At 42.6% G+C, this 15,663-nt stretch overlaps 1 protein-coding gene across 1 annotated transcript in view; it reads right to left on the reverse strand.

Moving 5' to 3' along the window:
* Positions 1-15,326, reverse strand: part of LOC126481815 (lipopolysaccharide-induced tumor necrosis factor-alpha factor-like) — a 30,381-nt gene extending 15,055 nt beyond the window's left edge. The window contains exons 1-2 of the mRNA XM_050105771.1: positions 15,240-15,326; positions 3,861-4,166 (exon numbers count right to left, since the gene is read on the reverse strand). Of these exons, the coding sequence (XP_049961728.1) occupies positions 3,861-4,166; positions 15,240-15,326 (393 nt within the window). The remainder of the gene's footprint in view (positions 1-3,860; positions 4,167-15,239) is intronic.
* Positions 15,327-15,663: the final 337 nt, after the last annotated feature.

Below are 15,663 nucleotides of genomic sequence, written 5' to 3' on the forward strand. Positions count from 1 at the left end.
CTGTATGTTCCCTCAGACATTGCAGCGGTCTCTTCATAGAGTGGAGGACCGCTGTAGAGTCGTTCGAAACTTCGACAGTTTAGTTGTTCCGTCACATACTGGCGTCGCTAATATTCAAAATTATTTCATTAGAATATTGAGATGTTTTATGAGAGTCAATGGATGGAGTACAAGCGAATTGGGGCAGTTATGCTCCCTGTGAATCGAACCATCCCGGCATTTGCCTTGAGTGATTTAGGGTAACCAAAGGTAACTGAAAACTATGTCCGGAGCCTCCCTTCTGAGTCCCCAGTATCTTGACCTCGCTGAACTCCATGAACCGGAGTGATAACGACAAGAGCATTCAAATTACGCTGTTTGACAAAATAGAAGAAAATTAAGGCTTGGTTAATTTACAGCAACGGAAAGTGTAAGCGCACCGGATCAGAAGATCGCCTCACATTCCTCCCCTTGTCCTCCTCCTCCTCACCATCACTAATACCACGAAACGTCACCCATTGCCCTGATAATTACGTCAATTTGTATATGAAAAGAATCCATGAGTTTCTTCACGCATGCCACCTTCAGGAGAAGTCACTCATTAACAATTAGGTGCCGCACAACTACAAATCGGCTGTGATGCTGACAGTTACGCCTCACCGGCTGTTCTCATTGTTCCAGGTATTATGTATGGGTGTAAGATCTGATGATCTAGCAGTCCATTTGTGGTGCCCGATTGTCCATAAAACCTGGAACGTGAACGCTGCTGTCAGTTATGACCGGAATGTCCACCGCATACTAATTATGAAGGGCGCCGACAGCGGTCAAATAATCGCCGTACTTAATTTTCATGGTAACCTGAGTAGTACGAAAATCATCCACAAAACAGAAACAATGTTTGGCCCTGACCTGTACTACATCCACCACTGAAGAAAACGTCTTATGGAGCGGTAGGCGTTGTCGAAGCTTCTTATCATTTGGAAGGAAGCAAAAATCGCGACTCCTCAGACCACATTACAAACCTCCATTGCCTAGTTTCTGTGTTTGGCTCTTTGAAGACATGCTCTTTGATTTGCGGCCGTGAGCGGCGGCCTTTTGCAAAATGCCCTGCCCCTAATGGCAATTTCATGCAGTAACCTTCGCAATGTCCGCTCGGAAACCACCTGAGAGACAACTGCATTTCCTGAGAAGAGCGTTTCTCTTCTGGTTTGAAACAATTTATCACTGACAAGGTGCGGATTTGGTCAACGGTCCCCGTCAGAAGCATTCTATGACTATTTTTCTTACGTAGTATATGGCTGCGAGTGGTTATAGTGTTGTCGTAAGCATGGTGGATGCTTCGCGTTGATACATTCATGTTTAGGGCAGCTTTATCGATGATACAGTCATGGACTCTTCGGAACGTAATAGCATTAGGTCTCGTCTCCACATCGACCTACCGTAATGCGCATACACTATACAACTGTCTGGCTACTATAGAACACTTGACATATGAGCTGTATAATCACTAACAGTTTGACACCATTTACAGGCCTCCAAAACAGCAGGGCGCACTTTCAACAGAGTGATGTTTTGTGCAGTTATGTTACTATAAATGAACATTGCTTGAGGAGTTATGACGGTCACTTTATCCAAGGAAAATGTTGGCTACTAATAATTCGATATCGCTTCATCGTACAACGACCTACACTTACTGCTGTTCAGTGTGAAAGTGTTTCTTACGCACTGTAATTCAAAGAATTAGGGAAGTCTGACAGGGACCAGCAGAGTCGTCTCCAGGCTGACTGAAGACATTGTGGAAGGTTCAGGAGAGCGACGCAGTGCGGTGGCGGGCGCCGTTCGATACCAACACCGCCCACAGACACTTGTTGCTACACGACACCCGCCAACATCCTTGCGCAGGCGTCCTCAGAATCACTGAGATTAAGCTTCAGTGGAAACCGGTATCAGGCGGTTGGACGAGCACGTCATCGTCTCGTTTTTTCCTGCGGAGACCTTTCTCCGATTCCTTGATATTTCACCACGACGCAGACGGCCACAGAAGTCATCAGGAAGGTGGGGGAGTGTGGGAATCTACTTGTGCTATTTAGACGCACACTGATATAGTTGTGTAGCCAACTTATACTGACAAAAAAGCGATGATAAGCAGTTTTTCACTACTTTAATTCGAGACAATACGTTCGATTGCCAATTTTGCAATTTTTAAATGATACCTACACAGACCTTTTTGGAGTTCGGCTTTATAAATTGTAGCCACGTAATCTGATTTTCTAGAAGTTACTGTACTGACTTCGCTAATTCTCTGGGAGTTTTGGGTAAGAAAAATGTTCTTTTAACATTGAAGAGTTCCATCAGCTGACAAAACCTAAAGTTTCAACAAGTTCCTCACGGATTGTGGCAATGTAAAGAGGTTTGATGACGTATTCGCCGGCTCAGATGTCATTCCACATTGAGTAAGAATAGTTCAATTTTAAGTTTCAGTTGCTGTCTACTTCACCGCACCCCCCTCCCAATCAAAATTTACAATATAATATCGGCATAAAAATATTGTTAAGCTAGAAATTAAAAAATGTACTTTAAATCTGTTTGTATCATTTTCAAGCAAGTTTCCGTGTGATTCACTCATGCTCTAGCTTCTTCCGTGTCGACATAGTTAATACCGTTACGGTGCTACAGACTGTTAGATGTTGCCTTCACCTCTCAAGAGAGAAAGAAAACCCTCTCTTTGAGTAGATTCACAGAGCTATTAAGAAGAACATTATGTTTTTAAATACCGCACAAATTCCAAGTGGCTCGTTATATGTCAAGCCCATCATCGTGAAGCCGTTCTGTTGCACGAGTAACTATTATCGAGGTTCTGATCAGGAACGCTACAATTTCTTTCCAACTGTTACGCAACTTTTAATAATTTCTCTCTAACAATCAAACTCTCAGATTATTTAAATCTTATGATTTATGATACGAATTTCACCTTAACCTTCCATCCACCCCCCCCCCCCCCTCCCGACCGGTATGTCCAACAACGCACAAATTTGACGTCAGTATAGCCTGTGTTATTATTTATGGCTTCACCTTATTTGCGCAACGTGTTTGAGCAAATAAGAAATCCGATACTACGTATGACTTTGCTGGGAGAAAGGTGGCTGTTTTTAAGCCCACATCACGGAAAAACAAGAAGGTAACATTTACAGCTAGTAAGGACAGCACACACACGTCATCGAAGCCCCCACACCCCACAGAATGGAAAATTTCGTGCCGTAACGGTAGAGACGGGAAACCTTGTCGCCACAAACCACAGTTACAAACAAGCTTATTTGTAGGCCTGAAGAAAACAAACGCAACGTCTGTGTCGATCTTAAGAACAGCTGTTTCTCTGTTTGAGTGTTTGGCACAATATCGTTGCCAATACGCTGAACATTGGAATTGCTGTACACCCAAAGGTATTATGGTTAGTGTAAACTGCTAACAAACCATGTCAAAGGTATAGCTTCGAGAAAGTTCTTCGCTGACTACTTTGAGGACGTAGTAATTAACATTATTCGTTGACCTAGTTTCACAATATTAGGAAACCAGCTGACAATTACTTTACACATGACGGTGTATAACACAAATTTTGCTTTCAGTAACTACTGATAAAGCGCGACTCTTTACTATTGGTGGGCGACACTGAAAGGGGAAATCGTAAATAAGCAACCGCACTAGACTTGCGTTTCAAAACTGTCAGACACTAAATTACTGTAACGACGACATTGAGAGCTGGTACGCTGGGCAGCAACAAATAGACAGGGGGCGTGGGGGCTTGCGAAAGAAACGTCTATGAATACGTGGCCGACTGCGTGGCGGATTGGACCAGGTCCGAGCGGCGTGCAGAGTTCACTCACCTGGTCGCTGGTCCTTAGAGCCGGGAGAATAGCAGGCGAAGTGACAATTAGGCGGGCGTAGTTGGCAGCGCAACGGAACTCGGAGTACTGGCCGAGCGTCGCCGGAGGCCCGTGATAAGTACGGCGGCGTGGCGTGGCGCGGCGCGGCGTCACGTTATCGCTGACGTCACGCGGGGCGCCCGCTACTGGGAAGCGAAGCGGCCCTGGCGACGCGCCAGCAGGCACACTCAGCGTCACGTGTTGCGAGGTTTCGCCAGCCGCCGCTTTCGTTGCAGCCGGCGCGACGGTTTTCGCCTGGCTATTGTCCTGCAGCGATTCCCAACTTATCGAGCGCTATCAACACCGACTCAAAGGAACGTCTCAGCGCTTGTTGGTTATGTCACGTCAGCTAGGCTCGGCGAACGCTATGTCTGTTGCAGGCATATTCATAATGGTGGTGTCTCCCTTTCTGACACAGGAAAATGTGAAACTATTGGCCGTAGTTGACCAACACTCATTGTTCTGAGAGATTTCTGCAATCAATTAATTATGAAATTCATTACACTTCTTAACAAATAGTGTACTCCTGAACTTCAATTTCAACCTGTTTTAAGAATTGACATACGAAAACAACATCATGGTCCAGCAGCAACAGAATTCGTGCTTCTTTACCTTATTTGTAAATCTGAGGAAGTTACGTTTGTACTGGGTTGCTTTTAGATGAAACTACGAACATATTGGTGCTCTTCTTTAGGTATCTTCGTTGACTATGTGGTGGGGAGCACTGAATGTTAATGAAATATCTTGCGACTGTACAAGTTTGGGGAGGGGGTGGGGGACAGAAGAAGCGGCAAAAGAGAGATAATTCTTTCATCAAATAAATTTTTTTTATCTTGTAAAGTTTCTCCTTTCAGTTGCAAGAGGGGAATATTTATCTTTTCTAATGTGCATGTTTAAAAAAGTTTAAGCTCAGCAGTATTTTCAATGTATGAAGCTATTTTGTTTCCTGTTTAGAATTCCTTTCGTTGAAAACGACTTTAACCTAATGACTGGCAACAGTTGGACGTTTGCACATGTAAATTAGTTCACATTTCCAGTGACGATGTCAAACGAAAATAAATAAATAAAAGAAACGAGTTGATTGTAAGTGGGTTGGGGTAAGTTTCGATAGCAAAATGGATCATGTAAATATAGTTACTTGAATGTAAAATTTCCGAAGCTTGAAATGATATTTCTACGTTTGTTTCGACAGGATTCAGTCATACAGAACTATGATCTTCATTTGTAGCTTTACGATAGTAAGAAAATCTTTCATCTAAATAAAACTGCAGAATCTAAAACAATACCAAACGTTTTGTCCAGAAATAAGAGATTTATAGTGATAAGCACGCCCAGGCGTTTCTGCCTGCAACAGACCTGGCGTTCGCCGTGCCTAGCTGACGTGACGTCACCAACAAGCGCCGAGGCCTTCCTTTGACTCGGTGTTGGCGCTACCCGCCTTTCTCCCCACCCCCATCCCCTCCTCCAAAGGGGCCATGATAATACTAATTGCGGGAGGGTTGGGGGGGGCTAGCTTGCCAAAACAAAGACATGTGAATTCAACTTTTGATTAATTTACTGCAAGAAAATCAAGGTATAATGCAGTTTTGACATAATAAAAAATTTTAATTTACCTTTACACTAGCAATAAAAAATTTTAATTTACCTTTACACTGGCAATAAAAAATTTTAATCCCCGTTTACACTGCTGCTATGCACTTATGAATTGGACTGTGCCACCACCTCAGAATACTCTTGATTGTTAACTTTTCATGTTGGTCTTTAGTCCGGAAATTGGTTTGATGCAGCTCTCCATGCTACTCTAACCTGTGCAAGCTTCTTCGTCTCCCAGTACTAACTGCAACCTACACCCTTCGGAATCTACTTAGTGTATTAATTTCTTGGTCTCCCTCTACCATTTTTACCCTCCACGCTGCCCTCCAATACTTAATTGGTGATCCCTTAATGCCTCAGAACATGTCCTACCAACCGATCCCTTCTTCTGGTCAAGTTGTGCACACAAATTTCTTTTCTCCCCAATTCTATTCAACATCACCTCATTAGTTATATAATCTACCCATCTAATCTTCAGCATTCTTTGTAGCAACATAAAGCTGCATGCCTTCGGGAAAAAATACGGCTGTACTTTCCCCTTACTTTCAGCTGTTCGCAGTACCAGCACAGCAAGGTTGTTTTGGTTAGTGTTACAACGCCAGATCAGTCAATAATCCAGACTGCAGCCCCTGCAACTACTGAAAAGGCTGCTGCCCCTCTTCAGGAACCACACATTTGTCTGGCCTCTCAACAGATCCCCCTCCGTTGTGGTTGCACCTACGGTACAGCCGGCAGGAGTGGCCGAGCGGTTCTAGGCGCTACAGTCTGGAACTGTGCGACCGCTACGGTCGCAGGTTCGAATCCTGCCTCGGGCATGGATATGTGTGATGTCCTAAGGTTAGTTAGGTTTAAGTAGTTCTAAGTTCTAGGGTACTGATGACCTCAGAAGTTAAGTTCCATAGTGCTCAGAGCCATTTGAAACTTTGTTTTTTATTTTTATTTTTTCACTTACGGTACGGCTATTTGTACCGATGAAGCACGCAAGCCTCCCCACGAACGGCAAGTTTTTTAATTACTAGCGGCTCCGTAGGATCCAGGCTGCAGAGTAAAGTTTTCCAAGGAGAATTCAATGAAATAAATGGGAACAATGAGTTCTTTTTCTATGTTAAGCCAACGTCTATATTTTGTCTTCTACGAAGCCAATGCAGAATATTCGATTTCGCAAAGTAGGATGTTGAAAATGATAATAGTATAACAAATGTTCTTCTTTTCAGCGCAGGAATTCGAAGAGTGTTTTACTAGTAAATTCCTTTTTGATTTTGCTGTGAAGTCTAAGAAGAATTCTTCTTCGCAGTTGAGAGAACTGTGGTAGTACAGTTTTCTCTCGCTATCTGTAAGACAGAAAGCAATAGATGGCCAATGATTCTGATTTTGTCAGTGTAATAGATCGATGTAGCGAAACCGCAATAAATTTAAATATCCTTAGTAATAGATTATGAGGAAGGGGAATACTCGAAGGCAAATTCTGTGTCAGAAGATGAAACGACTTCAATATATCATTTAGGGAAGCATACGAAGAACGGTAGGACTTTTATTGCTGAAATTCGAACAAAACACGGTACGATTCTCAGAACCCAGCAGGTTATCATGGACGAGATTTATCGCTATTAATGCGAGTTATATTCTGTACATCAAAGTAGTGATGCTTCCTTGGAAGAATTCGTTGACATCCTAGCCCCACAGCTGACAGAAGATGACAACGATAAAATTCTCGAGGTTGTCAGTGAAGAAGACGTGTATGAGACTCTGTGCGCTTCACCACCAAAAAAATCCCCAGGACCGGATGGTCTGCCAGCAGAGTTTTACATCCGTTACTGGCCAGTAGTAGGTGCGAAAATTACGGACATTGTAAATGAGGTTATTCAAGGTAAAATGATTCCGACTGAGTTTAAGGAGAGTAAAATTGTTGTGGCGACAAAAAATAAGGGAAAAAAAGATTTAAATAATTTTCGTCCAATTTCACTGCTGAATTCTGGATATAAATTAACAGCTAGAATAATAAACTAGAGAATTTCATGCCTTACAGATAAAATTATTAGTCAACATCAGAACTGCGCTCAAGGCAGAACCATTTCTTCAAAATCTAGCAGAATTCAGGGATATCACTGCAACAACTTCTGTAACAAACATAAAGTGTGCTTTATTGTTTTTAGATTTTTATAAAGCGTTTGATATAGTAAATCATGAATATATTCTACAGACATTGAATAAAATAGGTTTCAACGATAGGGTCATGCAGTTAATTAAGAACATAGCAACTGGAATAAATGCAAAAATAGCGGTGAATTGTCAACAATCCAGGCCGATGCAAATACAACGAGGTTCTCCTCCTGAAGGAAGTCCTTTGTCCATGTCGCTCTTTGCCATTTCGCTGGAATCTTTCCTCCGACATGTCCATGCTAGATAAAAGGCTTAACATTATCAGGAAGTAAAACAGTTATAACAGCCTATGCTGACGATATAGAGGTCATTATAACGAATAATGACGAGGTAACCATGCTTACAACAGTGATTGATTCGTACCGTAGAGCATCTGAAGTCAATGCAAACGAAAGAAAAAGTAAGATCTTAAATCTCAGAGGTTTTGGTAACATCAACGTCGATTGGACAAAATTAGTCCGACAACATAAAACACTTGGGATCACCCTGACAGCATTCCCTATGAAAATGACGGCTTTAAATTGGTAATTCGCAGCAGATAAAGTGCAAGGAGCCATTATAGAGAATTTAACTCGGTATATCAACCAAGTTCAAAGAACACAGTATATCAACTCATGCATCCTTGCTAAAGCTTATTATACTGCCCAGCTGTTTCCAATAACGAGAATGATAGCGAGGAGAATAATGTCCAAGATCACCAACTTTTTGTGGAGAGGTGAAGTGTTCAGACTACCTGCTAAAGTAGCCACCTTACATTCTAAAAATGGTGGACTAGGATTAACTTATATAACGGATAAAGCCTTTGCACTTTTTATAAAAGGCAAGTTAATTTAATAAGAAACTCACGAGAAAGCATAACCAGCCAACTTTTCGAGATCATTAAACCTCGAAGGCTACTTCCCCCGATTGACGTGCAGAATATCAACAGTCGCTTACAGCATGTGGGGATTTTCTACGTTGAGTTTAGTTATGTCAGTGTCGAACTCAGGCAGTCACGCCACTTAACGTCGAGAGCCATAATGTGGGAACGAAAGAAAAGCGAAGGAAGGAACAAAATAGAACGACAGCTTCCAAACATTGAGTGGACTGAGATTTGGAAAAACATTAATTCTAATGTGCTCATGTCTAATATAAAAACGTCATGGTACAAGACAGTTAACAACATAGTTAGCACCAATGAAAGACTGCATCCAACCGGACACTGTGAAACAAATTTATGTCACCAATGCCATTTAGTTGACACAATAATTCATAGATATACTTGCAGTGATTACATGAATAATTGGAAGTGGATCCGGGAGTAAATAGCTCTGATTACAAGAACATTACACTATATATCGCTGTCATTGATACACAGGCCTGAAGCACGCTATTTCCCAGAAGCAAAAAATAATGCTGTGTACTGGTTGCTGGGAAATTTTGTTAATTACATCCTTAACAAATTAGGATCCGATAGCATCATAGAGTTCAAGGTAAACATGCTGTGTGAATTCCACAAAATTAGAAGGTTTTAGAATCATAAGAAACAGTTCGGTAATACGTTAAAAATTGTATTTGAAAGAATGGACATTGGTTAATACAAAAAAGACGACTGTGTTGACGTGATGTATTGCAGTTACCTTAAGAATATTATTTAAACTTTTATAGTATATTTTTGGTGTGTGCTTTTTCTACTTCAGAGAGTGGTTTTTGGAATTTATAAGCTAATATACAGAACTTATGTGACAGTGAGATTGTGTGTCTGATAGCGTCAAAACACAAAACATTAAAGGTGCATTATTGACATATATTAGAAATCTGGAAATAGACAGTTTTTATGGAAACGTTCTTACCGATTGGTTAAAACCATAAGATTCTACCTGATAATGAAATATTCAATGGCTGGTACATTGCCCTGTTCATTTTTGCACTGTAATGTGTAAGTCAGTTTGACAGTGAAAGACTTATTATATAGGTCTGATCACTTCAGATACTTAACATTCAATTAATGTCCAGGAAGTGTAGTTGGAAGGTTAGTCAACTTTATTATATATCTCCTTTCCGCCATGCTCAAGCATTTCAGAAATTGTCTAATATGATTATTAAATTGTTTCATTTTTAAAATTATCCCACCAACTTGCTGATATCCATCATAAAGAATCATTTATGCTTCTGTAAAGTTAGGTTTAAGTAGTTCTAAGTTCTAGGGGACTGATGACCTAAGAAGTTAAGTTCCATCGTGCTGAGAGCCATTTGAACCTTTGTTTTTTATTTTTATTTTTTATTTTATTGTATTATTTTTATTATTGTTATTTTTTTTTCATTGCTAAATGAAAAACAAGTTTTTTAATTACTAGCGGCTCCCAAGGGTCCGGGCTGCAGAGTAAAGTTTACCAAGGAGAATTTAATGAAATAAATGGGAACAATGAGTTCTTTTTCTATGTTAAGCCAACGTCTATACTTTGTCTTCTAAGAAGCCTATGCAGAAAACTCGATTTCGCTAAGGTAGGGTGTTGAAAATGATGACAATATAACAAATGTTCTTCATTTCAGCGCAGGAAACCCATCGATACAGCCCTGGCCAGAATTCGAAGAATGTTTTACTACTAAATTGCCTTTTGATTTTGCTGTGAAGTCTAAGAAGACTCATTCTTCGCAGTTAAGAGAACTGTGGGAGTACAGTTTTCGCGCGCTATCTGTAAGACAGAAAGCAATAGATGGCCATTGATTCTGGTTTTGTCAGTATGATAGATCGCTGTAGCGAAACCACAATAAATTTCCATATCATTAGTAATAGATTATGAGGAAATGGAGAGGGCGATGAGAATTATGATTAAAAATTTAGTCGTGAATACTGAAAGGTTGCAAAAAGTTGCTCTTGGGGAAGATTGCTTTCTCTTACGCCAGCTACAATTAGACCAAAGTTCAGGGTCCATTAGTTTATCTGTGATTTAGTACTTTGTTAGTTGAGAAGGAATTTTGTCTGGGAGCATGACATTTGGCTTTAATTTCTCTAGTGAGGAGATATACAGTATCAGCAACAAAATTCGATAGTTTCACCATCCGTAGAGACGTGTGTTTATTCTCGTATACACAACTAACAAACCCAATTTCAGAAAAAGAAAATCGTATTCTCCAAAAAATATAATTTAAAACATATATTTTCCTAAACAACATAATAAAATTACACTTTATTCAGCAAGTTCCTCATTGAAACACTATTCTGTGTTTAATATTTGCTCACTGCATAACTGAACGCAGAATAATGTTTGAACCTCATGAGATATCCCGTCTGCCGGGCAACTGCTTTCAAACTCTCTTCTATATTATCATATATTTTTATTTTTGCGTTGAATTCAAACTCAGTTACACTGCATTCTTCCATCAGCTTCATTTTCGAATGTTTCTAATTGATTGTAGTTTTCCTGTTATCTTATACCAAGTTCTGACCCATTAATTCTTTACAGAGTTAAGATGGGACTAATACCCGATTACTTTTAGCACCGTTGTAAGCAAGAAATTCTTTTGCAAGGTTGTTCTATCTTTCAGATCATGATTTACATTGTTGTGCTTTTCAGTTTGATGACTGGTTTGACTCAGCTCTCCAGCTAGTCTATCCTGTGGAGGCTCATCATCTCTGGAATAGTACAGAAACCCTCCACCATTTGATTCTGTTTACTACATTCACATCTTGGTCTCCATTTACAACGCTGTAGACAGAAAAACATAGGAAAGTCTTATCCAAAGTTCTTTAGTCGCCATAAGCGTGCTCAGTGCCCAAGACGCGACGCCATTTCTGTTTCTTGCAACATGAAAGTCATATGCACCCAGAGTGCATAGAAAAGTTGCGTGGACAGCAAACTTCCAAACAACATGCAACTAAACTAGCTCAGATCATTAATGTTGTCACGGCACAGCCAGTCACGGAACAGTGCAACCCGGCGGCTGTACTAAATGCTGTGGGAGGTCGTCGAAGTACAAAAATTAGCGAACACCAGTCGTGTTTTGAGTGTTCCAAACTAGTCACGCAGACGCAAACACAGGTCCACTACTAAATCTTTACCCAGTTCACCTGTCATACATTGTAGCAGCTCATAGCAATAGCGAGAAAGAGATAGTTCTCTCTTAGATGTGGAAGGCTGTTGGGTCTAGATGCTTGTTACTTTGACAGTAGCTAAGAAAGATGTCAAATCGCAACTGGACACTGGTGTTTCGGTTGCATTTCTGAACCAACCTACTTATAAAGGGTTAGGCTCACCAAGACTGAGTCCATCTACGCAATTTTTATCAGGTTGAAACGGACAGGGCCGTCTGCTCAGATGTTAAGTCTCATAGTGCTTAGAGCCATTTTTGAAACGGACAGGAAACTCGCGTTTTGGAAACTTTTAGTATGACAGTTACTTTTCCAGCTAACGAAGACGGTTGAATTCACAGTGCATTCTGCCAAATCTTCCCAGAATATTTTTGGCTTAGATTCTTTTGACATTTTCGGATTGCCAATTCACATGTCAGTGTTGCAAACTTCGACACATATGTTTGCCGCCTCAAGCTTCAAGCTTTGTGTGACAAATTTAGTGAAATTTCTAGCGACAGTCTCGGATGTGTGAACAGTTTTTTAGATGTATCACTCAAAGACAATGCACAACCAACGTTATGTCGAGCTAGGCAAGTGCCCATTACCATTAGTGAACAGGTAGCTGAAAAGTCACGGCAATGGCAAGCTGATGTGGTCATCAAGCCAGTCGGTGCAAGTCCGTGGTTTTCGCAAACCTTCAAGATGTCTTCAACTACGAACTCTCAGACATTGATAGATACGTACCCTTTGCCCCGCTCAGAGGAATTGATGGACGGATTAGTCGAGGGTCGTTATTTTTCCAGGATAGACCTGGCAGGTGCTTACGTCTAGTTGCCTTTGGATGACTTCTCAAAGTAATCCTCTCGAGTTATTTGAATTTCAACGTCTTCCCTTCGGTAGTGCATCAGCACCGGCGATCTTTCAACGCTTTTTAGTGCAAGTGACTGCCATGGAGCCTTTTGACTCAAATTATCTGGATGACATTGTCGTGTCTAGACGTGCTGCAAAAGTGCATTCAGCCAGTCTCAGGTGCTTTTTTCAAGTACTGTTATCGAGAGGCCTCAAGTATGTACTCTTTTTTCCTACGGAAGTAAAATACGTGGGACATGTTAGTGTGCAGGGTATTCACCCCAGCCAGACTTATATGCGAGCCGTCAAAGTTTTTCCGGCTTCCAGCGATCTAAAGGAACTGCAAGCAGTATTAAGGAAACTGAACTGCTACTTCAAATTCATGCCTCGAGCTTCTCAGATTGTAGCTCCACTTTACAAGCTGTGGTGTAATGATATTGGACCAGAAACTTCGGTTGCCTCTTGATCAAATTACGATGATGGGGTTCCACACTCCGAGGAGCGTAGGGGACGATGCGGGAGACCCGCACCGCCGAGTAGGCGAGGTCCTAACGGAGGTAGTTTGCCATTGCCGTCCTCCGACCGTAATGGGGATGAATGATGATGAAGACGACACAACAACACCCAGTCATCTCGAGGCAGGGAAAAATCCCTGCCCCGTCGGGAATCGAACCCGGGACCCCCGTGCGCGGGAAGCGAAAACGCGACCGCAAGACAACGAGCTGCGGACTTGATCAAATAAAACGGGCGCTGTTTAGTAACACGTGCCTCATACGTTTTGATCTGGTGTCAGTGGTTGATGGTTTTTCTATTGGCCGGGGCGCTATTCTGTCGCATCGAGTTTGATAAACAGATTGTCCAAAAATATTTGCCTCCAAACTTCTGAGTAAAACTCAGACAATTACAGTCAGATTGGAAAAGAACCGTCGGCGAAACGAGTTTCGTTATTACCTCTGTGGAAGGAAGTTCCACTTGGTCACAGATCATAATCGACTCATTTCACTCTTCCACTTAACCAAGCCTGTTCTGCCATACATGGCTCAGAAACTGTAACAATGGGCTTCATTGTTGTCGAACTGCAACTATGAAATCCTGTACCGCCCTATGGCTCAACATTCCAACGACGATGTGTTTTCGAGGTTACCGGTGGACAAGGATGATCAGTTCGACTCCTCTGAAGCATCGTGTTGTCAGACGATGCTCTTGACGCTTCCTCAGTTTCCATGCACTTTCGTCGCATAGCGCAAAAGATACCTTTGATGCAGATTTTAATATTGTGCTTGATTACATGTGCATAACGTGGCCAAGGGATTGAAAGACATTGTGCCACCGGAAGTACATCGATACTTCACTCACTGTCAAGCCTTGTTATTACAGCTTAGTGTTTTACTGTTACATACTGTGAGTGAACAGGACCGGGTCATTATCCCAAGCACCCTTCAGCAAGATGTTTAAAGTGTGTAGCATGAGGGACACTGGGGTATTGTGAGGAGAAACGTCTTGCTCGAGGCCATCGTTCTTGACCAGGGGTGGACGCACAGACTGAAGACATGAGGCCGCTTGCATGGAGCAACAGGCGGCTTGCCTTCAACCCTTTTCTGACTTGCAACGCCCCAAAGGTTCGTGGAAACGCATCCACACCGATTTTGCTGGACCTTTGTGGAACATACGATGGCTTATTGTAGTGGGTGCTTTCAGCCATTTTTCCGTTGCGGTTCTGATAAACCCTACGACGCCAGCAAGTATTATTAGCACACTTACTTCAGTTTTTTGCATCGAGTTCTTGCTGTTAGTGTCTGATAATGAACTGCATGTGATCACAGCGCCGTTCAACCCGCAATCAAATGATAAAGCTCAAATTTTTGTGCGAACATTCAAGGCGCAGATGAGTAAATTCCACGGAAGTCGATCACGGGAGCAGGCCTTGCAACTGTTTCTGACTGCCTGCCATGCGATGCCTCGAAATGGATGTTGCCCAGCCAAATTCCCGCATGGAGGCTGACATCGCAGTCTGCTTCATCAGCTGCATCCATCAATGAGAAATACCAGTCAGTACAAAGATCCTCATTTTCAGATCCAGGACGCAGTACTCTTCAGAACCTTCCAGCCTGGACAGCGATGACAACAGGTGCCATTTTGGGTGTCCTTGGACACAACATGTTCTTGGTTTCTTTCCCTCACATGCTCACTGCTCAGGACACCAGAACCACTTCGCCCTCTGGCACTCCGTTATACTGTCACTGGGTTTCGTGTTACAGGTTCCGTACGCAGCCAGGAGCCAGGTTCGCGGCCGTCCATTGCGGACCAGGCCGCTTCTCAGCTCGAGCCGCTTCCCATCGAGGTGCCCTCATCACAGCAGTCGCCTGCTCCTCCAAGGGAGGACCGAAGCGTTCGAGAATCTGGCCCTGGATGTAAGCGTGCATCCTCCCTGCAGTTTGCCTGGCGTTCCTGTGAGGGCACAGGGCGCATGCTGGGTAGCGGGCGGGTCGGGAACCTGTTGCTGGCTTCAGTCCTGATTCCCGTCCCATCTGCTGCGTCTGCACCCAGACCTCCCCCTCGCCGTCGGTTCGCACCGCAACCATATGTGGCCACAGCCAGGAGATTTCGGGGGGTGGAGTGAGGTGTCACAGGTACAACACGCACCACTAGGCAGCATCACAGGCGTCGGTCGGTAGACAACTGACATCAGAGACGGCGCATAGGCCAAGAATTGCCGTACCAAGAAGTCGCAGCGGCTTCGCCGCCAGAGAAGTAACAGACGTCGGCGCCATAGCAGGGCTGGCAGTTCCAAGTCAGCTTGACTACAAGGAATACCACCTTCAACTTGTATACTTAGCGCCGCATCGTCTGATCGTCTGTTTCTAACGAGTCCACACCAGCCTGTCTTCAGTGAACGTTCTAGTTGGAACAGAACTGTTTACTACACAGCCTTAACTTCCAGCATAGTAGCTGAATTTCAGGATCAGCTGCCTAAGCCGATTTGCACAGTGCTGAGTATTCGACAACAAATGTATGTGTTCTTATCACTAATCATTACCAGTAGTTCAGTGTTCTCCTCGTACTCCTCTCACAGTGTTTCCCTCAGCGCACTATAAATAGCAAAATCTC

The sequence above is a fragment of the Schistocerca serialis genome, chromosome 5 (assembly GCF_023864345.2).
Source record: "Schistocerca serialis cubense isolate TAMUIC-IGC-003099 chromosome 5, iqSchSeri2.2, whole genome shotgun sequence".
NCBI lineage: Eukaryota > Metazoa > Arthropoda > Insecta > Orthoptera > Acrididae > Schistocerca > Schistocerca serialis.